Genomic DNA, 24,459 nt, shown 5'->3' on the forward strand with positions numbered 1-24,459 from the left:
CTCTGCAGAAGCACTGATAAAAATATTTCATCATGCTATATTCAACACCGACGAGTGGTGAAATGCCTTTACAACAAACGTAGCGATAGCCGCGCGTGCCGCTCACGTGACATATACAGCAGCCGATATATTTTACGCAATCTGTATCCGTCGCACAAATCTTACACAAATATGTGAAAATCACGCAACTACAATTAGTTTTTAAGAAATCATGCATTGAATTCAGATATAAGATACATTTAAGAGCAAGATGTGATGAATGTGACGCCTGGCTACACTACGAGTGCTTTTCGAAACATGAAAAGATCGGTGTTGACCTTAGTATTTTGACAAATTTTGAAAAATGGCTCTTTCTGAGATGTAGGGAGGAGTTAATTTCCAACACACAAAAGAAGTGTAGAAAACATTAGTGAGTTAATCACTGTCGTTGTCTGAATCTTTAATACTTGAACATTCTGTTTTTAAATAACATTATCATACGTTTTTAAGCTTTGTTCTAATAGTGATTCCATTTCTGTAAGGGAAATATACATATAGAGGCACATACTAAATTTTATCCTCATTTCTTTTGTGTTTCACATAATAAATGAGTAATGTTCTAAATATTATATTCGCATATGCTTGTTTGTTCATTTTTAGCCTGCTGATTTTTTTCCCGACTTAATTTAATCGATATAACATACCGCCAGCATAGGTTCCCTTCAGAGCGAATTTTCACCTTTTCACATATGCCGTGTCGATAGCTCCTGAGAAGACTAAGTCACGTAATGACGCACATCAACAATATGTTTCCATAAAAGGAGGATAACTTTACGTTTTTACATAGGCAAATCGAAATAATAATTTTTTCTTGCTTCTTAAAAAGATTATATATGTACAAAATACCGCGAGCATAGGTTCCACCACTCTAATTGTCAAACTACATCACGAGGAGGCGCTCAGTTCAAGGCCCATTTCTTTTTCTTTTCAATTTCCATAAATAATAATCGTGTTTTTTTTTTTAATATATTGTTGTTATTTTGTTTTTTGTTTAGAGTACGTTATTATTTCATAATCATGATTTTGCATTTTTTTTTACTTTTAATTGTTCTTCTCTATTTTGTTTTCTTTTCTCTTTCTTCCTTTACTACAGTAACCCAAAATGGCGGATCGATAACACGAAATAATACGACAGGCATGAAAAGTCGCTATTTTAAGTGAAATAAGTAAGCTTACAACACCATTTGAATGCATGTCGTAACACATATTTGATGCCTCTTACATACTTTCGTAATCCTAGCCTATCCCCATAGGGTTGTCTAGAAATACGGAACTTCCGTAATCCTAGAATCGGAGGCTAGGATTACGGTACCGTAACCCTAGCCACTGCCTTTTTTTTCAAATCAATATTTCCTTATTAATGATTGGCCGTCTTTTGGGCAAAAGATTAATCTTTCAGAAAAACCTTATTTCATGAATTATTCCCCCTTTTCACTTAGATTTTCAGGTTAAAGTTTTGACGCACTTTCACTCTATCTCTGTTATTACTGAATGGATTTGATTCAAACTTAAAATAGTTGTTCAACATCATCACCCACACCATATGACACAAGGTGCATAACTCTGGCACCATTTTTTCATGAATTATTCCCTTTTTACTTAGAATTTCAGGTTTAAGTTTTGGTAATCTCATATTGTCACTACGAAAAAAATCTAAACTTTTTCCTTGACACTTTGAGATTCTGTGGTAAATGTCTGAAAATAAAAGGATATTGTTGAAGAAGAGGTAAATTAGCCTACTTGTAAAAAGTCTTAACTCCTGTAACACAACTGCTCAATAGCATTTTGTAATGGTATGCTACATATTAGTAATTGTATTGTACTTTAGTCAAGTTGGTTTATCATACCATGCAGAAGTCGCATGTGGTCAGCATTTAACTCATTCTGCCCGCGCGATGCATTAATGCGTCCACCAATTTGTTATCTGAATACCGCGTGCCGCTTCTAGGCGGTGTTGTTATCTACATCTGGAAACCGCACGCCGCGTACATGCGTCTTTACAGTAATAGCTCTGAATTCCGCATGACGCATTCAGTCGTCACATTTCATTGGTCTTAAATAAAATCTATTAGTTCTTTTTAACAAGTTGGACCAATCAAATTTTTTGTTGCGTAACATTTTTAAAACATAAATAAAACCGGATGTTGTGAAAAAATAAATGCTTTGGTTGAAGAAAGCTGTAAAAGCGAGCGTCGTTCGAGTTATAATTTGTGATTTCTCGAAGCCTGAAAATTACGGATGATTCTTTATATGATCGAAACATAAAAAAAATTGAATAAATAAATAAATAGATACCAACAAATATTCATTGAGAATTGACAGTTGAAATAATGCAAACCAAAAGTATATACTTTTTCGCTCGTCGCTATGCGGCAAATAATGCCATCTGTGGGATCAAACAATTTTACGGCTAATTGAGTTTATTCTCATTATTATCATTCTTATGTTTTATTACAATAAAATTATCATTAAACATTGTGCCAGAATTTCATTTAAATCTGTCAAAATTTAACAGAGATAAATATAAAAACATAGCTATGGAGCTAGAAAAGGCGTTGAGTATATTCTTTATAAGTACGGTTCTAAACATTTGAGTGCGGAAAAAAGTTGAATTATAAATGATCGGGTATTGTTATAAAAATACACTTCAGTAAAGACAGACGTATATAATTATCACACAAAAATAACGTGTAAGTATCATACCGAAATGCAAAACAAAAAGCACACAATACTGCCTGAACAAAACTGGTAGAATTGTGGATTATATCATTGAAAAGAAAAGAACTAAAATATTTTCTTTTACATGTAAGATTAAACTATCTTCAACTCATTCACACCAGGGGCCGTATTCATAAAGCATCTTAAGTATAAGTATAAGAAATTGATTATTTACTTAAGTATTACTCAAGTAAGAAATTTATTTTACTTAAGTATATTTGTTATTCATAAAACAACTTAATAAGTAATTCTTGGCTTTTATTGTGGACGAAAACATTAAAAAACAACATTAATTTCAGACAGATACAACATGCACAATTATGTTTAAAGTGCTTTTATCTGAAAAACAACTTTAATCGTACTCACGGCGCCATTTTGTTTTCTGACTTAAGTCATTTCTTACGTATCTTAAGTTTAAGCTGTTTTATGAATAGGACTTAAGTTTTTTACTTAGACTTAAGCTGAAATCAACACAAACTTAAGTAAAATCTTCAATTTAAATCAAAACTTATACTTAAGATGCTTTATGAATACGGTCCCAGATCTTTAATTTTTACCTATGCGATATAACAATGCTCATGTGTGTGTGTGAAGAAGTAAAAACATCTTGGTTAGTATCTATCTATTTATTTATTTGTTTATTCATCTATTTATTTTGTTGTTAAACTTCGAGACTGTCTCTTGGTCTATAGAATAAAGTGTTAATAATAACTCAATTATTTCGACAGCTTGTTTGTGATACTTTAGAAACTCCACAAAATTGTTTCAAAATTCAAATTTTCATAAAGTACATGTACATGTTTTCTGAAAATTAGCCCAAAATAATCTCATTTTCAGCACAATAGTTTCTGTCTAAAATAGCTAAAATATTCATTTTATTACATCTTCATATTAAACACATATTTTTTTTTATGAGAAATATCTTTATTTTGATGCGTTTTGATTGCCTGGATGCGTATAAATGAGTAAAATCAGTGTTAGAAAATGACAATAATATGTATTTAAAATTATTTTTGAGAATTGTTCGTATTTGTTGTTTAAATATGTGCATGATAAAATTTAGCATTTTATAAAAGTTGTTTAGCCAAAACAAAATCGGATGAGAGAATACGGTCATTTGTTTTGCGTCTTTAATTCAACAGTCTGTTGAAATGACTGTACTACAAAGCTGCATAAAATTAACTTTATTGTGTAGCTACTTCAATTTTCTTACAAAGAGTGCAAATTCCATACCTATTAGCACATATTTGATGTCATATGTCACTAATTGACAACAATATCCCAAGCAAAAACTACAAAATCAATGTTATCTCTCAAAACATCTCTCGGTATTCAGGGTAGATTGACTTATCAGCCTCCTAGGTGGCTGAAAGGTAAATATCCATAGAGTAGAAGTGGAGATAACGCTTTAGGGCACAATGTGTTAATCAAAAAATCAATATTGTTACTTGATATTTTGTATTTACGGATGTGCAAATCAATATATTTATTCTAAACTTTCAGTTTCTGTTGCTACCTAATGTCAAAGTGATTTCATGGCCCTACCCAGTCAAAATTCTGGGAAAATGCTGTTTACTCCAATTTAAAGTCAATAGCGAACATTAAAGAAACAAGATCCACTGTAATGCGTTGCAGTTGTACCCACTGCACACAGCGTTGGAATCATTTTTAGCTCATCTGATTTTTTGAAAAAAAATGATGAGTTATTGTCATCACTTGAGTGGTTGTCGGCGTCGGCGTCTGCGTCGGCGTTGCCTGGTTAAGTTTTATGTTTAGGTCAGCTTTTCTCCTAAACTATCAAAGCTATTGCTTTGAAACTTGGAATACTTGTTCACCATCATCAGCTGACTCTGTATAGCAATAAACATAACTCCATCTTGATTTTTGCAAGATTTATGGCCCCTTTTGTGCTTAGAAAATATCAGATTTCTTGGTTAAGTTTTATGTTTAGGTCAACTTTTCTCCTAAACTATCAAAGCTATTGCTTTGAAACTTGGAATACTTGTTCACCATCATAAGCAGACCCTGTACATCAAGAAACATAACTCCATCCTGCTTTTTGCAAGAATTATTGCCCCTTTTGAACTTAGAAAATCAGTTTTCTTGGTTAAGTTTTATGTTAAGGTCAGCTTTTCTCCTAAACTGTCAAAGCTATTGCTTTAAAACTTGCAACACTTGTTCACCATCATAAGTTGACCCTGTACAGCAAGAAACATAACTCCATCCTGCTTTTTGCAAGATTGATGGCCCCTTTTGGACTTAGAAAATATCAGATTTCTTGGTTAAGTTTTATGTTTAGGTCAACTTTTTCTCTTAAACTATCAAAGCTATTGCTTTGAAACTTGCAACACTTGTTCACCATCATAAGCTGACCCTGTACAACAAGCAACATAACTCCATCCTGCTTTTTGCAATAATTATTGCCCCTTTTGGACTTAGAAAATCATTTTCTTGGTTGAGTATTATGTTTAAGTCAACTTTTCTCATAAACTATCAAAACTATTGCTTTAAAACTTGCAACAGTTTTTCACCATCATAAGTGGACACTGAACATCAAGAAACATAACTCTATCCTGCTTTTTGCAAGAATGATGCCCCTTTTTAGACTTAGAAAATCATGGGTAGGACAATATTTCTATTACACAAAAAAAAAATCAGATGAGCGTCAGCACCCACAAGGCGGTGCTCTTGTTGGTTGATCATTTTGTATGCTTGCAATGAAAAATCACCGATTACGGAGAAAAAGTTTTTGCTTGACAGTGTCAGACTTGCATTTTGATGCAAACGTGCTCAGGGGTCGTTTTGTACAAGATTTTATCATTTCTGATAGAAATTCTACAAAAACGGCAGTCCCTCGTCAAACTGTACAGAAGTATTTACATTAATTACAAAGAATTGCACTGAACAAGTGTTTGTGGCTGGAAGAGTACACATGTGGGCTCCTGTCTCACTGGTTGTTTTCAGTCAAACGTGAAACACTCGTTAGAAAAAGTACCAATGAGAGCGTGAATATAGTCAGTCGGCCATATTTCTCCACCGCTTCTGCGACGAATCCTCCACCGCCACGGCGTTGGAACCACCACTTCTGCAAAAGCTATGGCCAGTGTGAATACTAAATAATAACCTTATTTAATAGTATTATTATACTGACAGCAATAGTGGGTAATAGATACTGCAATTCTGTATTGAACACTATTTTGGATAGTATTTTGTAGCTTTACAGTGCAACCTGTGTAGAGCAACATGCTTTGGGAGATATAAATATTGACTGTTATGTAGAGGTTGTTGATAGTATATTTCAGCTTGGGGAAATTTTGACGATGTTGTTACAGAGAGGTTTTTGCTTAAGAGAGGTCCGCTCTGGAGAGGTTGTACTGTTATTTCTTTTTCATGGTGTGATAATGGCAACCAGATATTAGGACTACACAATTTTTGTTGTTGTTGTATGTTATATTTATGTTTTATTTTCAGTTATATTATAATAATGATAGGTAATTTCAATATTAAGATTTCTGTGATTAACTTTCCCCCGGAATTGGAAACTGTGTAAGTATTTCTTGGCTTATCTGAATCCAAACTGTAAGACAACTAACTACATGTATATACTATCTTACCTGCAGTTACCATATATAGTATTCAGATTGATTATTTGACCACAAGAAAGCCAGTATATGGCTTGTTTTGAGATCATGGATCCAGTTACTGGACCTCTAGACTCTTGGTCTGGAGCTCAGGGTACAGGACCCCTAGTCACTGCTTGTATTTAATGTCAGTACTTCCCTTATTGGAAATAATGACAAGTGCCACTAATACATGACAAAATGGATTAAACAAATCATAGGTTGCTAAAATATGATAATGCACTACTGAGAGGGTGAATATGAAAAAATGTGTTAGTATGAATTATCAGGTTATGTATGGTAATGAATCTGTGTTTATATGACTTACATTTCATTCAAAACATTTACGTGTGACTTGTATTCGTGCTTTGTATTTTCAGTACTTATATACTCATGGCGGCTGCAACCAGCGGAGACCTGTCAGATGAAGATTGGTTGGTGTCCAGAGCTAGAGCCTGCTTTAAGGTTGATCCCTACGCAGCCAAATCATGGATGCTGACTGCCAGGACACTCTTCCCAAATAGTTTTAATATACAGGTAAATACCATACATGGCAGAATTAGTGAAATTGTGGGAGATGGACAGCCATGATAAATGTACATCCAAAAATGTGTCGAAGTACAGTTTACATGGACAGTGCTTAATGCGAGCAATTCAAATTTGGTTACTGGTTTGACAAAAAAGTGCAGGCTCTGATATAAATTTAATGTTAATTTCTGATAAGCTGATATGAAATAATTAACAGCGTTGATTTAGTCAAACTCTAGGAATATATGACATGATAGTCACTATGTAGTGTAACATACTGGTACATGTATATTTTAGTTTGAAGCCTATAATCTGGAAAAACAAGCCAGGAATTCCAAAGAAGCTGCAAAACTACTAGAAAGTCTGTAAGTTTTGAAAATACTCCTATATGTTTGTATATTTTGATAAACTTACCAAGTGGTCACTTTAGCAGATGGGGTGGGGACATTAGTTTTACCTCCTGTTTTGGCAAATGTACTGCATTGTGGTTTAACCAAATTTGTTCCAATAACATTAATTTTCTGTGATGGTCTTTTCTGACATTTCATACTGAGTATTGGTCTATTTGTTAAAATGTCAGCAAGGGCCTTTGTGACCAAGTCGTTAAGACTTTAAATCACTTGCCCCTTAACTGCTGTTTGATTGAAACCCAGCATGGTGTGCAGAATACTTTCATGTGAGGAAGCTATCCAACTGGCTTAAAAATCATATAACACCAAATCATAGAAAGATAGGATCATTTTATATGAAAATTGAACAGCATATAAAACATTAATGATATGAAATAAGTAGGGATGGGAACGAATACTGAAATCAATATTCGAATATTCGGTTTGCCATATTCGAATATATTCGAATATTCGGTTTGTTTTAATGGAAGCTTTGAATTCTTATTAAGTGATTGTCATATACTTGTTTAAAAACATGAATCATCATAGTAATAAGGCCTAAAAAATGTTTGTTTCGGGTAACCCGACCCTAGCGTTTTATTTCACAATTCTGTCAGTATAATCATGAACATATTTAATTAATTCAGTGTTTTAGCTTCAAAATGATATCGATTATAATTTAGACCGTCGCAACTTTATCTAAAAATAGCAGGTCGTCTAATTTAAGCATGTGTCGCGCTCTTGTATTACCGCCGCCATTTTGAAAATTTTCAATCAGCGTGTAAGAAGCCGATAAACTTAACAAATACAGACTTAAACCTCCTTCAACATGATTTTATGCATCAGTCATATTTATATCTTGATTTTATTATAAACTACTTCAAAATTTATTTCGAATGCGGCCGATTGCGGATGAAAACCGATTCTGCGGATGGTCGTTCAAAATATTGTAGAAAGATCGACAATATCTACATTTGGTATTGATTTCGAAAAAAACAATTAATTGTAAAATTTGTTACATAAACATGAACAAATGATAAAAAGGCATCACATTTACGCCTGTGGCAAACTGTTAATCCGTAACGATGACCCCTGCTAATTATGCATTGCAATTTTCTTGTTAATTGGGACAATTTTTGACATGCATCTGACACATTTACGCCTGTTGCACACTGTTAATCCGTAAAGGTGGCCCCTGCCAATTATACATTGCTATTTTCTTGTTAATTGGACATCTTTTGATACGCGGTAAACAAACACGACAGAACAAACGGATTTATTCTGCCGAATTAGCATGCTTATATTGCCTAAAATCAACGATACTTATTTTGAAAAAAAAAACTATACAATAATTTACGAATATTCGAATTTGATTTTCATATTTGAATATTCGACAGATTTTCGAATATTTGAATATCCGAATATTCGTTCCCATCCCTAGAAATAAGGCATTGCCTCAACCGGGAATCGATCCGACTTCAACTCATCCCATAACATTTGAAAAGAACTGTCTAATGACAACACCGATTTGGTATATCGCATGTTACCGTAGAGGGAACTATCCCCGATTTCGTCGCTACGTGTAGGATGGATTCCCTATCAATTTAAAGATAGATTTTGGAATAAAAACAAAACTGCCCATATTGTATTTTATTACATGTAATTTCTGCCTCTTGGATAGGCGCACCCTCCTGAGAGGTATATTTATTTATATGAACTGTACTCACTAGGTGCTTTTATTTACAAGTGCACACTACATGTATGTATACTATGTATCCATATTTGTACTGATGTGCAAGACGTTGCGGTTCAGACAAGTTATGTGGACGCTTATTAGGCACAAGGAAAAAGCTTATTCTTCCAAAAAATTTGAAGTCAGATGCTCTGTGCATGTGCCGGAAGCACACATTTTTTAATTCGATAGTATATGTCTCATTCGATATATGGCATGTTACCGTAGTGGGATCGGTAGGATCAATTCCCTATTACTGTACAAAATAATTGTCAGTTTACTGATATATGTACATTGAATTCCTGAAAAGGACTGCATAAAGGGGCCGCTTTTGGACAGATCAGCACCTTTAAAAACTTACCATTTTCAAAGAATTGTTACAGATCTTTGTTTTGATGCAACTGCAATAATATCCCAGTGCTGAAATTTCACATAAGGTGGAACGTAGTTTTCAGCAAATGTTTATTTTTATTACTTTACAAATGACATTCATTTTTAAAGGGGGACAACTTTTGAGAATATTTCAAGTATTCAGTCATACCGGACAGTATGGCAGAACATGTAATGGAAAGGTAGATTGTTGATAAAGATGTTGTTTGTTTACCAAATATTTCTGTGTTCTGATGACATACTCCTAAATATTAAGTCCATCACATTTTTAGCTCTGATTTTTTCAAATCACTCTGCGTCCGTGGTCATCGTCCGTCCGTCCTTCCGTCCGTCTGTTAACAATTTCTCGTTATCGCATCTCCTCAGAAACTACTGGGGGGTTTTGGCCAAACTTTGTCAGAATGATGTATTGGTACCCTAGTTGTGTCCCCCTGAAAATCAGACTGGTTCAACAATTTTTGAGTGAGTTATGGCCCTTTGTTTATTTTTATAATTTACATAGATTTATATAGGGAAAAACTTTGAAAATCTTCTTGTCCAAAACAACAGAGCCTAGGGCTTTGATATTTGGTTTGTAGCATCATCTAGTGGTCCTCTACCAAGATGATTCAAAGTATTACCCTGGGGTCAAATATGGTCCCGCCCCGGGGGTCACATGGTTTATATAGCCTTGTATATGGAAAAAATTTGAAAAACCTCTTGTCCAAAACCACAGGACCTAGGGCTTTGATATTTTGTATGTGACATCATCTAGTGGTCTTCTACTAAGATTGTTCAAATTATTTCCCTAGGGTCAAATATGGCCCCGCCCTGGGGGTCACATGGTTTACATAGACTTGTATAGGGAAAAACTTTGAAAATCTTCTTGTCCAAACCACAAAGCCTAGGGCTTTGATATTTGTAATGTAGCATCATCTAGTGGTTCTCTAACAAGTTTGTTCAAATTATCCCCCTAGGGTCAAATATGGCCCCGCCCCCGGGGTCACATGGTTCATATAGACTTATATAGGGAAAAGCTTTTAAAATCTTCTTGTCAATAACCTACAACATTCAAATTTGGATCACATGTGTAGTTTTGAGTGGCAAGATGAACCTTGACATGAGTTGACCTTGATTTTGACCTAGTGACCTACTTTCACATTTCTGTAGGTACAGCCTTCAAATTTGGACCACGTACATAGTTTTGTGCACCGAAAAATACTTTGACCTTGATATTGACCTAGTGACCTACTTTCACATTTTTGAAGGTACAGGCTTCAAATTTGGACCACATGCATAGTTTTGTGTACCGAAATGAAATTTGACCTTGATTTTGACCTAGTGACCTACTTCCACATTTCTCAAGCTACAGCCTTCAAATCTGGACCACATGCATAGTTTTGTGTATGGAAATGAACTTTGATCTTGAGATTGACCTAGTGACCTACTTCCACATTTCTGAAGGTACATGCTTCAAATTTGGACCACATGCATATTTTTGTGTTCTGAATTGAAATTTGACATTGATTTTTTACCTAGTACCTACTTTCGCATTTCTCAAGCTACAGCCTCTAAATTTGAAGCACATGCATAGTTTAGTATACCGAAATGAACTTTGACCTTGAAATTGATCTAGTGACCTACTTTCACATTTCTCAAGCTACAGCTTTCAAATTTGGACCACATGCATGGACCACATGCACAGTGTTGTGTACGGAAATGAAATTTTACCTTGATTTTGACCTTGAGCTAGTCTTGAAATTTGGAACATTCAAAAATGGCACAATGGTGGGCACCAAGATCACTCTGTGATCTCTTGTTTACAGGACTGAGCATTTAAAATAATTCAATAAATTGAAACTAAGATATATATATATATATATATATATATATATATAATTTATGTAGTGATAAGTAAGTGAAAAGTGTGAATGAATAAGCATACAACCTTGTTTAGGTATTAAAGTCATCTGGGATTGCCTATACATGTACTTAGAAAATCCAAACTATTTTTCAGTTATATGTTATTTCCTGATGAAAGAAGACTGTGGTCAGAGGTTCATAGTATTCTGGAAGCTCTACAGAATGAGACAGCAGACCAGACAACAGGTTTTCTTACAGGTGGGGCATATTTCATATTATGTCAGAAGCTAAGTTGTTTCTATGCTTTTCAAAATTGTTTGAATGAAACTTCTTGCTCAGTATAGATGTTATATTACTCATTAGTGATAGAAGTAAAGTTAAACCAAAGGTTTGTGTCAGCATAGTATAAGTTCTTCACAAGTCCATACCACTCTCAGTTGAAGTTTTCTAATGAACAAATTCTTTCAAATAGTGAAACGGTCCATCTGGTCAATGGAAAGAATCTTATTATTTATATTTGTGACTCAGGGGCACTAAGTTGTCCAGATGTTTGTCTGACTGGATGTCTGTTGGTCTGTCCGAATTTGAATCATGCATATCTGTAAAAAGTTTTGACCTGGAGTTATCAAACTTCATAAAATTGTTATCCAGCATGTGAAGTTGTGCACCTGTGATTGATCTCTGCCAGATCAGAGCTATGGCCCTTGACTTAGTCAAAATATATGCATGAACAGCCTAAAGTTTTTGTCGTATGTATCTCAAAATATATTTGATCTAGGGTCATGAAACAATGTAAGAATATTATTCAGCATGTGAACCTATCTAACTGTAATAAGCAGGTCCTACTGTATAGCTTAGGGCACTGCTGTAATTGGACACTAACCTTCCAGGGCTTTATAAATTCACCCTGTGAAATTCTCTAGTCCATGTCAGGCGAAAAGTCTTGTGAAAGTCACTGCTGATTTATGGGACATGAACAGATTTCAAAAAGAAACTATGAATTATAATTATAAATAGAATTTGCTTTTTCAAAACTGTTTTTAGCTCACCTGAGCCAAAGGTTCATGGTGAGCTTTTGTAACCGTAGTCCGTCGTGGGTCGTGCGTCCGTCAACAATTTCTAAAAAAATCTTCTTCTTGAAAATCACTGGGCAGAATTACACCAAACTTCACAAGAATAATCCTTGGGTGGCCCCCTTTCAAAATTGTTCAAAGAATTGAATTCCATGCAGAACTCTTCTTGTCCAAAACCGCAAGGCGTAGAGCCTTGATATTTGGCATGTGATATGATCTTACGGTCCTCTATGAAGCTTGTTCAAATTGTGCCCCTGGGGTGAAAAGAGGTTCCTCCCGGGGGGTCACAAGTTTTACATAGACTTATATAGGGAAAAACTTTAAAAATCTTCTTGTCTAAATAGTAAAGGCCTTTTATGAAAATAGGGGAAAAAACTCGCAAAGAATTGATTTTTGGTGTAAGCATTCTAAAAGACGTATGTAACAACATACTAAAAGTATAGAAAAGTATCATGGTGCAAAATGCATTTTTTTGGGGTAAAACGTTAAAAAATATAATTGAAACTATGAATTTCTGGAATCGACCCATAATAATTTCATTGTTTTTATTAAGAAAGCGAAATTTTGCATGTTAGTAGAGAATTATAACATAAAAAAAATTAAGCTCAGATTATTTAAAAAAAACCAAGATGGCCGCCAAAATCCAAGATGGCCGCCATTAAATTTTCATTATACAGGAAAACCGTTTAAGTATTTCAAAAACTTCAAATAGTGTGAAAGATGACCTGAGCATCATAGAACATACATACATTTTATTTCAAAACGCACAAACTTCAGTCTTAAACAAATTCAAAATGGCTTCCCGATTCTAAAATGGCCTCCAGAGATCATTTAGGAATACATACACTGAATAGGAAAATGGCTCTAAAATGGTTTGACTGAAAATATTTTTCTTGCATCAAACATGATCCCCGCTTTTCTTCTGATTTTTATTCAGGACTGAGGATATTCTTCAAGAAAATGTAAGTTACAGACACTTAAAGTAGGTCCAGATGTGTTCTGCAGCCATTGGAAATATGACAATTTTATCTAGAATAAAGAAGAACAGCTATTTAGTGTGCTGTAACATACAAGGGCATATTGGTAAAAAATGAAATCTGGCCACATGGGAAAGGTTTTCTTTGACTAGAATTGATAGAAAATGACAAAATTATTGCAATTTTGCGTTAAATATTGATACAACTCAAAAAATATCACATTTTTAATGTTTTGATTGTACAGTATTGTTTCTCAAAAATTGCACATTGGTATCCTAAATATTACTGATTTCTAGTAGTCAGAGGTAAAACCAACATATTTAACAGTTACTGCTTAAATGTGTAATTTGTATACAGATCCGAGTAGAAAATTACAAAACAGGGCAAAAGTAGGCTACAGTTATGATGACTGATTGAAAATTATGTTGTGACAGCTATTTTTGCCAAAATTTGACGAGTTGTCATACGTTACTGAAATTACCATAAAACCTTAGACCCTGTTGGTATCAGACTATAACCTTGTGTTTTTACATGCATCTGGGTTGTTTGTACATTTCAAATGAAACTTGCACAATGTTAGAGAAACAAGTTTATCCTATTATAGGCATAAAGACATTAAATAGGCAAATGGCGCGAAAAATGGTAGTCGCATAATGGCGGATTCATATAGTCCTCGATTTTATTTTTTGCTCTGTAGAACTATTTTCCTTATTTTCTTTTCAATTCTTGCTAAAATCACATGACAAATCTATTCTTGACATGTTGGTAGCATTTTCATAATGAAATGATAACACTACAGTACTTGTCATGTATACTTAGACCATACACCACCCTCTACAATTTAAGGGTCTCATTCTTTAACTGATTTAAAAAATGTGTGTTTGACTGAAAATATTTTTTCAGCATAAAACATGACTCATGCTTTTTTCTTTTTCTTTATATTTAGTATTTGGCAATATTCTGCAAAACAGTGAGTTATAAAAATTTAAAATAGGTCCTGATGTGTGCTACAGTCATTGGAAATATATAAATTTTGTAAAGAATAAAGAAGATCGGCTATGAAGTGTGTTATAACCTTTACCAAGAACATAAATTGATAACATTTTACAAAAATATGCTTTGCAAAAGCAAAAGAACCTATATCATAACAACACTTCCACGTAGCATATATATATCAATATTATGTATGTCAAATGAGAGTTATATGACCCAGGAGAGTGCCTATGCCTTTAGTATCTTAAACATTGTAATGGGTCCAATCACTAAGGTGACAATGTCTCAGACTAACTGAAAAACTATGTAGAATGTCCTTTGTTAAAACACGTAGAGCTAGTGAAACCATATACCTCATATATATTTTTTTTCTCTGACTATCTCGCCTAAATGATTTGTGTTCCAATATTTCATAAATAATTGCAGTTATCAGGGATATAAACTAGCTATTTTTATTTAGGGACCCAGACTGTCAAAAATAGATATTTAACATTAGGTATATAGGCATTTTCTCAAACAATTTAGGGGCCCAGCCCAAAATCTATATAGCCATGGGCTACTGGGCCCCTGCTAATTTGTATCCCTGGTTATGAGCTAGATAATTTCAGGGATCAGGCAAAATCACTCAATGTTTCAAACTAACAACCTTCAACTAATGATAGTCAGCTCAAACTTCTATAGGCTGGGGATGCTATATTTGACAGGTCTTTTTGTTGAAGTTCCCGTCAGACAATGTCTTTGAATGGACAACATACAAAAATAGAAATAATGGAAACTCCACAGGTTGCTCAACACAACAAACACGAAAATGTTGCAGGCTCGGTTTGATTGAGCCTGTTCATGGACGGTAGTGAAAATGCATGCTACCGTCCACACCCTCTAGCCCCGGGTTGAGCAGAACTCAACATCTACACATGCTAAAAGTGCAAAAAAATAATTCAGAGACATCCACAGATGTGTTTTCACATTGATGTTCAGCCGATGTTCTCTTACTTGAAGTTGCAACTCAGTATCATTGCCCTGACTCTTGGATGCTCAGTGTTTATATGCTATAACATATAGCATTAAACCACCATATTGGTATGAATGTTGAACCCCGTCTGTGAGCTGGAACTCTCTTACTGACTCAGAAGATTACCAAACCAAACGTCTCTGTCTCAACTTTCCAATGCTCAGCCTGTATTTGCTATCGTCTATCCCGTAAAGGTTTAATTTCTATGTGCTGGCCCTAAAGCTCGAAACCTAGTTACAATACTGCAACTCTTTTTTTTAGTCTCAAATCTTCTTTTATGTAATTTATCTGCCATTTCAGGTTAGCTGCAATTAATAGCTCATTTAAGGTACTTGGATAAATTATAAGTTGAATCCTCAATGTGTTTACATCAATCGCTGGATAGAAAATGACTTCATTGTAATCTGTCTTATTAACTTACCAAGCAGAGGTGTATTTCTAATAAATAGTTGGTTCCCTTTTACTATTGTATATAACATCATGTGTGATGATGAAATCAAGTTATCACTGTAATTAACCACATACAACACACTAAATAGCTGTTCTTCTTTATTCTATATAAAATTCACGTATTTGCAATGGCCACAGCACACACCAGGACCAATTTAAAATGTAAAATGTCTGTAACTTACATTTTCTTAAAGAATATTGTCAGTTCTGAATTAAGATATATAAAAAGTCGGGGTCATGTTTGATGCAGGAAAATATTTTCAGTCAAACACTCGAACTACAAAATTAGCTAACAATGATCGAGACTCCAGATTGTAGAGGTGGTGTATGATCTAAATATACATGGCAAATTCTGTAATGTAATTATTTCATTATAAAAAGGCTACCTACAGATCAAGCATAGATCTGTCATGTGATTTCAGCAAGAATTGAAAAGAAAATAATGAAACAAAACCTGAGGACTATTTGAATCCGCCATTATGCAACTATCATCTATTTCGCCCATTTTTCTATTTAGTGAAAACAGAACTGTAAACACTTTCAATGTAATTTTTCCCAAAAACATGATTATCAGATAGGAAATGATCCTACTAAGAAAAGGTGGGAAATGATCCTACTAAGAAAACAAATAATTGTACTCATATATGTTTTGTTAATTAATAAGGAAGTTTTGTAACCGCTGCTTAACGACAATTTCTACTGCTGAATGACTCAAAAATTGTGTCTGTATACTTCACTATTGCCCCGTATTGAATCTTCTGGCAGTATGTTATCCATCTTAAGCTGCATATAACAATAATCAACTTATTGTATGTAAAAGCAATGATATGAGACAATTTGACATAAAATCAATGATAATTCTGGTTTAAATGTCGATTTTTATGGCGGCCATATTGGATTTAGGACGCCATCTTGCTTTTTTCAAAATTTCTAATTAATCTACGTTTTGTACAATGTAGTAATCTAATGTTGTGCCAAATTTGGATCTCTTCAGATGCATAATTCTGTTGCTATGGGTCGATTCCAGAAATCCACAGTTTCATTTATTTTTTTAACATTTTTACCCCAAAATAGACATTTTGCATCATGATACTTTCCTATACTTTTAATATGTTGTTACATACATCCTGTAAAATACTTACACAAAAAAATCAATTCTTTGCGAGTTTTTTCTTTTATTTGGCATTTCGGCCATAAATGGCCTTTACTAAAAACCACAAGACCTAGGCCTTTGATATTTTGTATGTAGCATTGCCTTGTGGTCATCTACCAAAAGTGTTCAAATATTGTAACCCTGGGGTGAAAAGAGGCCCTGCCCGGGGCGGAGGGAGGGGGTCTTAAGTTTTACATTGTCTTATAAAGGAAAAAACTTTAAAAATCTTCTTGCCTTAAACTACAAGGCCAAGGCTTTTGATATTTGGTATGTTGCATTGCCTTGTGGTCCTCTACCAAAATTGTTCAAATTATGCCCCTCGGGGAAAAAGGGGCCCAGCCCTGGGTGTCCCATATTTAACATAGACTTATATACGGAGAAAAATATCTTTTTGTCTGAATAAATAGGAATAAATACTTAAAAAATTATCAGATTATATTTCCTAGACTGTTTACCGGTAAATATAATTACCTGATGACCACAAGCCATTAGGGGTCACTTGACTGTGATTTTGACCTACTGACCTACTGTCTCGTTTTTAGCTCACCTGAGCCAAAGGCTAATGGTGAGCTTTTGTGACTGCTCAATGTCCGTCGTCGGTCGTGCGTCGTGTGTTGTCTGTCGTGTGTCCGTCAACATTTTCTAAAAAAATCTTCTTCTTGAAAACCACTGGGCAGAATTACACCAAACTTCACAGGAATGATCCCTGGGCGGCCCCCTTTCAAAATTATTCAATGAATTGAATTCCATGCAGAACTCTGGTTGCCATGGCAACCGAAAGGAAAAACTTTAAAAATCTTCACACGGCCTAGGGCTTTGATATTTGGTTTGTAGCATCTTCTTGTGGTCCTCTACCAAGATCGTTCAAATTATCCCCCTAGGGTCAAATATGGCCCCGCCCCGGGGGTCCCAAGTTTACATAGACTTATATTGGAAAAAAATGTTAAAAATCTTCTTGTCTGAAACCAAAGACTTAAGCCATTGATACTTGGTTTGTAGCATTATCTTATGGTTCTCAACCAAAATTGTTCAAAATGTACCCCTGGGGTGAAAAGAGGCCATGCCCTGGGGGTCCCAAGTATTCTATAGACTTAAAAAGGAAAAATTCTTCTTGTCTAAAACCACACGACCTAGGCTTTTGATATTTAGTAAGATGCATGGCCTAGTAGTCCTCATCCAAAATTGTTCAAATTATGCCCCTGGGGTTAAAAGAGGCCCCGCCCTGGGGTCATTTAGTTATTATATGAGTTATATAGGAAAAAATATTTAAATAATTATCTGATCCTATTTCCAGGACTGTTTAATTATAATTACCTGATGATCCCAAGTAATATGATGTCATTTGACTGTGACCTTGACCTGCTGACCTACTTTCTTGATTTTTAAGATACAGCCTTTAAATTTGGATGACATACACAGTTTTGCAGACACAGATCGTAAAACTGGATTTCTTTGACTATGAATGTGACCTACTGACTTTTCTAATATTTTAGCATCAGTTTGACTTGTGAAACCTGGAGCTCATTTTACTCAGGTGAGCAATCCAGGGTCATCATGACCCTCTTGTTTAAAATACAGCCTTGAAATTTGGATGACATGTACAGTTTTGCACATTGATCCTTAAACTGACTTTCAGTAACCATGAATGTGACCTACTTTCTAATATTTTAGCATCAGTGTGCCATTTTAAACATGTGACTCATATTACTCAGGTGAGCGATTCAGGGTCATCATGACCCTCTTGTTAAGAAAAGGCAGTGAATAATCAAGAGATTTGGTATTCCAACATTTTTCCAGTATTATTCCACTACCAACAGAATTTGTAACTGTGACCTTTGATTTCCAGTCCTGTGTTTAACCCCCTGTGACACATACTGAAACTGGGGATTAAGATCAAGGGTTATTGTATATTTTTGTTTGTTTGACAGAGATTCTGGCAGCTATACCAACACAGGTACAATGTCGCATGTTACTGAGTGTCTCTGAGAAGATCTCCGACAAACTTGAACAGTGTCGTCTGCTGCTACTAGCACTGAAGAAATTTCCAAACTTGGTGAAAGAACATGGAGTAAGAATCCGATAGATTTTGATGTGTCTAATTGTTTCCAGTTCTGTTATAATGCACTGTTCTTTTAAAACTGATAGTTATGCAGGGCTGACGCTGTCAGTCGCCATTATTGCCATTTGCGACTATTTTATTTAAATGGCAAATATTTTTAGCTCGACTATTTGAAGAATAAGTAGAGCTATCCTACTCACCACGGCGTTGGCATCACATCTTGGGTGAGATTTTCTTACCAGTCCACATTTTGACAAAGTCTTTTCAGTTAAAGCTTTGAAACTTTCAGCACTTGTGTACCATCACCATGTCCAGTTTTAGGCAAGAGTACATAGTTCCATCAAGGATTTTGGCTGAATTATGGCCCCATTTAAATTTGTTCTTTTTACTTTTATAAAATTTGCATGCAAAGGTCTGCGTCAGTTTTGGCTATTGATTTTTTAGAGGTTCAAAAGTTGGCTATTATTTTTTGGAGGCCAGTGTGAGCCCTGATTATGAGTTACAAATGTAGAGGTTAAGATAAAGTGTGTAAACATCCTGTCTAAAGTGTCTTAATCATGACAAATTTATTTATACTTGCCCTTGAATATCACTGCAGAGTCAGTTGTTTGTCTGAAATGTTAGAAAACATTAACATGTCACAGAGAAAACTAACTGATTATAGGCCTGGATTCGAGCAAGTCTGAGAAGTTTGTTAGCTTTTTAAAGGTCATGTTTTATTAAAGCAAAACAGGTTAGAAGTGAGCGCCGATAGTGATCCAGTGGTTAGGCAGCAGACAACCACACCAGGGTTTTCTAGTTATAAGCACCACTTATTTTGTGGATATGACAGCAAATTGAGGTCTTGTATTAGAGTTCTGTAAATGTAGCATCCTGCTGTATATTGCACTATCCTCCAAACCCTTAATAGTAACTAACATTCTTCTAAAGAAGTCAGTTAGGGCAACTGGTGACAAGTATAAATAAACTTGTAAAAGAACAAATGCAAAAAGAAACAAATAAGTAAATAGGATTTTAGTATTTTAGTATTGGCTGTTTTTAGATTTAAAACCCTTACAAAGATAGGATTTTGTCTCCCTGCTACTTTGTTTATGATGTAATTTCATTACAGAGGCTCACATCAAGACATACCAGTAATAAGAATATATTTTGCAGTCATGAAATTTTAGAGCTCTTTTAACTCCTAGCATGCATTTTAGAAGAGAATCAGAATAATTGTTATATCTGTATTGATGATCTGTTTGTATTGCAATATTTAGATGAAGTTGGTGGATACTTTATTAGCAGCAGAAAACCATGCACAGTTTCAGTCACCAGTCAACTGCTACAGAAAACTTCTTGGTAAGTGCATGTTATAAAGCCACATTATTTTCTTAATGAAAATTCCACCAGGAGAACATCTAAAAAGGACATCAGTTACCAGCCTTATTTGCTTATTGCTGTTTTACTAAAGCATTTGTTGAGTTTGGTTCAATGTCATTTTTAGCTCACTTCAACCAAAGGTTCAGGGTGAGCTGTTAGTATAAGTGGATGGTCTGGCATCCATCATCTATCATGTTGTCTATAATAGCCTACAATTTTCATTAATATCTTCGCCTCTGAAACTATTGGTAAGAATTACAAAAAGCTTGGTCTTTAGAATCCTGGCAAGGTCCTTTCTCACTTTTGTTCAAACAATGCTAAAAATAAAGAAACCTTTTAATGACTTCTTCTCATGAACTGCTTGATGAATCGTGGTCAAACTGGTCTATAGTATCATTATTAGGTCCTGTCTCAATTTTATTCAAATGAGTACACTTTGCTCCTTTTAGGGGCCACCAGAGCCAAAGAAAACAACCTTTTAACAGCTTCTTTCCATGGACTGCTTGATGAGTCTTCATCAAGCTTGGCCTGTAGCATTATTATAAGGTCATCTCCCAAATTTGTCCAAAATGGAGATGCTTGGCTCCTTTTAAGGATTGCTAGTCTAAGAGTTAAAAGTAGAAAAATCTTTAAATAACTTCTTTTCATGAACTGCTTGGTTGATAATAATGAAACTGGTCTGTAGCATCATTGTGAGATCATCTCCAAATTTTGTTCAAATGGTAGTTTTTGGCTCCATTTTAGGGGCCACTAATTAAGAAATAATATATCCCAAACAGTGATTTGTCGTTGAATAAGTTCAGATGCAAAGAAATTATATCATGAGGGCACAGCATCTAAATGATAAACAATGATTTTATTCATGAGCAAATCACTGTTTGAGATATATTATTTCAATTCTAACACATTATCAAGGGTCATTATGTACGTCCTTGACAACATCAATCAGATATTTGCCTGATTTCTGTTGATTTCTTTTCCGGCATGCCGCTATGCTGTCTAACACCATGATGTAATAATTGTGACATCAGAAAAATGAATTGTTGAATAATAACACACAGTTTTCAGCCTTCTTTGTTTAATAGGAAAACAAATCGGGTCATGTTAGAATTTATATTAAACACAATTGTTACTATTCATAATTCAGTGTGTCATACCTATATTCAAGGTCAAACAGTAAAGGTCAGGCAAGTGACCCCTGTTGTCATTTGGTGTTCCAGCTCATTAGTATTCCTCAGTTAACCTTTTTTTTGAAATTACACAGATGTGATTATACATGGAAAATCTGAAAATTTATCTTATAATTTCTTGCAATTCTTACCTGTGTAATGAATATTTTCAGTGTGTGATGTGCTGCCACTGGTACTGAAGAAGGGAAGTCAAGTTAAAGTAAAAGCCAATGATCTGTATATATGGCTACAGAAATGTGTAGAGTTTTATATTAGTTTTGTCACACAGCCCCCTTCATCGGCACATGAGCCTACCACTCCTATGTCACCAGGTAGGTATACAATAATTATAAGTTTTAGCTTGACTGTACGAAGTATATTGAGGACTATGACACTCCCTCCGACATTGGGATCTGCGGCCACACCTTGGATAAAGTTTTGATGCACTTCAAATTTATCTCTGTTATTCTTAATTGGAATTTATTGTTGTTCCACCTAAATGACAAAAGTGCCACAACTCTCAGACCAGTTTTTCATGAATTATGCCCTCCTCCTTTTTACCTTGAATTTCAGGTTTATGCAATTTTTTGATTCACTTTCTCTCTGTCTCTATTATTACTGAATGAACCTGATTCAAACTTAAAATAATTGTTCCGCATCATGACCCACAACATATAACATGAAGTCCAGTATTTCATAAGTTAAACCCCCTTTTTATTTAGAATTTCAGTTCAATTGACTTTTATATACTTCTTAGAATTTCATCTGTTTCCAGTATAGGGGATGTTTTTAAAGCAGAATATTTTATACCTGATCTTCTTAAAAGAAGGCAAAATTGAAACTGGAATATTTAACACAGGCAACCATCTCATGAAGTTTGATGGTCTACCGTTATGTTCCTTGGTTGCTTGTTTAGGACAAATCGTAGAAAAAAACTTTATCAATCTAGAGGTCACATTTTCTGTCTGATATGAAACCTTCATAGATTCATACAATGTTTGTCTTAATCAAATCAAGGTCAAATACAAAAAATGGGTTGTCTGAGGTAAAAATCTAGGCCACTAGGTCAGATCATTGAAAAGGCTTGTTAACAATCTGGAGACTGCAAATGATGAATTCTTTGTTAACATATATGGCAATTTATAAAATGGTGTTCTGATTTTTTTCCTACATTTATGAAATATTGAAAGAAGATGCTACACAGATGTATTCATTTCAATCATCTGATATCTAAGTCTCTCTTACAATAGATTTCACTTTTCAGATTTGATGTCTCCAACCAAAAAATGTAGACGAGCAAACATTCCAGGCCTCCAGGATAAAGAATGTTTAATCAGTGATCCATGGGCTCATCTGTACAAACTTCTTATATTTATTGGACAAAATGTTGGATGGGAAATAGACAAAGATTTTTTCTCCAAATCAAGGTAAGAAAGAATTTGAGTAATTTATGTCAACAACAAGATTAATGACTAAAGAGTGCATGGACCTACAGTTATTGAAGTTACTCACTGACCATGAGACTGAAAATGGTTTCCAATCAACAGTTGGAGATCAGTTTGGCCTATGACCATCGAACTTCATGAGATGACTGCCTGTGTTAAGAATTTGACTGATACTGTTAAGGGGTCCTTAGGTCAAAGGTCAAGGCCACAGTGACATTTAGACTGGAAACAGTTACTGATCAGCAGCTGAAGAATCATGCTTGGACCTGAGTCAGTCTCATAGGATTATTGCTTGTCATCTACATGATTTCATTGCTTTGGGGATCATTAGGTCAAAAGTCAACGTTCAAACTTAATAGTATGTTTGACTATGGTCAGTAGATAACCTCTATTGTTTTGGGGATTAGGAGATCAATAGTTAAGCTAACAGTGACTTCAAAACAGAAAACCACTTCAGATCAGTAAATAAAATAGCTTGGGCCTAGAACTGTCAAATAGTTTGGGCCTAGAACTGTCAAATAGCTTTGGCCTAGAACTGTCAAATAGCTTGGGGCTAGAACTGTCAAATAGCTTTGGCCTGGAACTGTCAAATAGCTTGGGCCTAGAACTGTCAAAATAGCTTGGGCCTAGAACTGTCAAATAGCTTGGGTCTAGAACTGTCAAATAGCTTGGGCCTAGAACTGTCAAATAGTTTTGGCCTAGACCTGTCATATAGCTTGGAGCTAGAACTCTCAGATAGCTTAGACCTAGAACTGTCAAATAGCTTGAGGCTAGAACTGTCAAATGCCTTGGGCCTAGAACTGTCAAATAGTTTTGGCCTAGAACTGTCAAATAGCTTGGGGCTAGAACTGTCAAATTTCATAGGATGTTTGCTTGTAGTTTTGCCAAGCAGGGGTGCATACGTGATTTGTGTTTTACTCGGTTGCATTCAGTGCTTATAAAGGATCTTATCATAGATTTTAATGAGTATCACAACAACATTCGTAAATGGTTTGTGGCGGCTGTAAAAAGTCTCCCCATACTTGGACTGTGTGTTGTTATATTTTCTGTTCCTTTAGGACTATAGAGAACATTCAAATTTACTATAATAGAGGTTGCTAATGCCATGCCAGAGGGTCAAAGGTGTGTTGTACTTTCCTTTACCTCTCATGAACAGACTCAATCAAACTAAGTCTACTGTTACCGGTATGTTCCTTGGTTGCTTTCTATGCTTCCAAAGGATCTTTTCACAGATTTTATTACATACAGCTATAGTGTCTTACTGAATTCACTGAAAATGTCATTTTTTATGCCCCGGAAGGGAGGCATATAGTTTTTGAACCGTCTGTCAGTCTGTCTGCAATTTTCGTGTCCTGTCCATATCTTTGTCATCCATGGATGGATTTTCAAATAACTTGGCATGAATGTGTACCACAGTAAGACGACGTGTCGCGCGCAAGACCCAGTTCCGTAGCTCAAAGGTCAAGGTCACACTTAGACGTTAAAGGTCATTTTTCATGATAGTGCAT

General features: G+C 34.9%; 1 protein-coding gene across 4 annotated transcripts in view; it reads left to right on the plus strand.

Annotated features, from left to right (window-relative positions):
• Window positions 1–24,459, plus strand: part of LOC123559561 (integrator complex subunit 10-like) — a 51,013-nt gene that overhangs the window by 2,209 nt on the left and 24,345 nt on the right. For 3 of the 4 annotated variants that reach the window (XM_045351494.2, XM_053552569.1, XM_045351493.2), the window contains exons 2-8: window positions 6,758–6,914; window positions 7,203–7,270; window positions 11,413–11,516; window positions 18,845–18,984; window positions 20,235–20,316; window positions 21,680–21,838; window positions 22,771–22,933. In XM_045351494.2, coding sequence (XP_045207429.2) covers window positions 6,771–6,914; window positions 7,203–7,270; window positions 11,413–11,516; window positions 18,845–18,984; window positions 20,235–20,316; window positions 21,680–21,838; window positions 22,771–22,933 — 860 coding nt within the window. In that variant the 5' untranslated portion in view covers window positions 6,758–6,770. Of the gene's footprint in view, window positions 1–5,534; window positions 6,201–6,757; window positions 6,915–7,202; window positions 7,271–11,412; window positions 11,517–18,844; window positions 18,985–20,234; window positions 20,317–21,679; window positions 21,839–22,770; window positions 22,934–24,459 lie in introns of those variants that run through there. The other variant, XM_045351492.2, reaches the window with a different exon arrangement.

The sequence above is a fragment of the Mercenaria mercenaria genome, chromosome 10, assembly GCF_021730395.1.
Source record: "Mercenaria mercenaria strain notata chromosome 10, MADL_Memer_1, whole genome shotgun sequence".
NCBI classification, from domain to species: domain Eukaryota; kingdom Metazoa; phylum Mollusca; class Bivalvia; order Venerida; family Veneridae; genus Mercenaria; species Mercenaria mercenaria.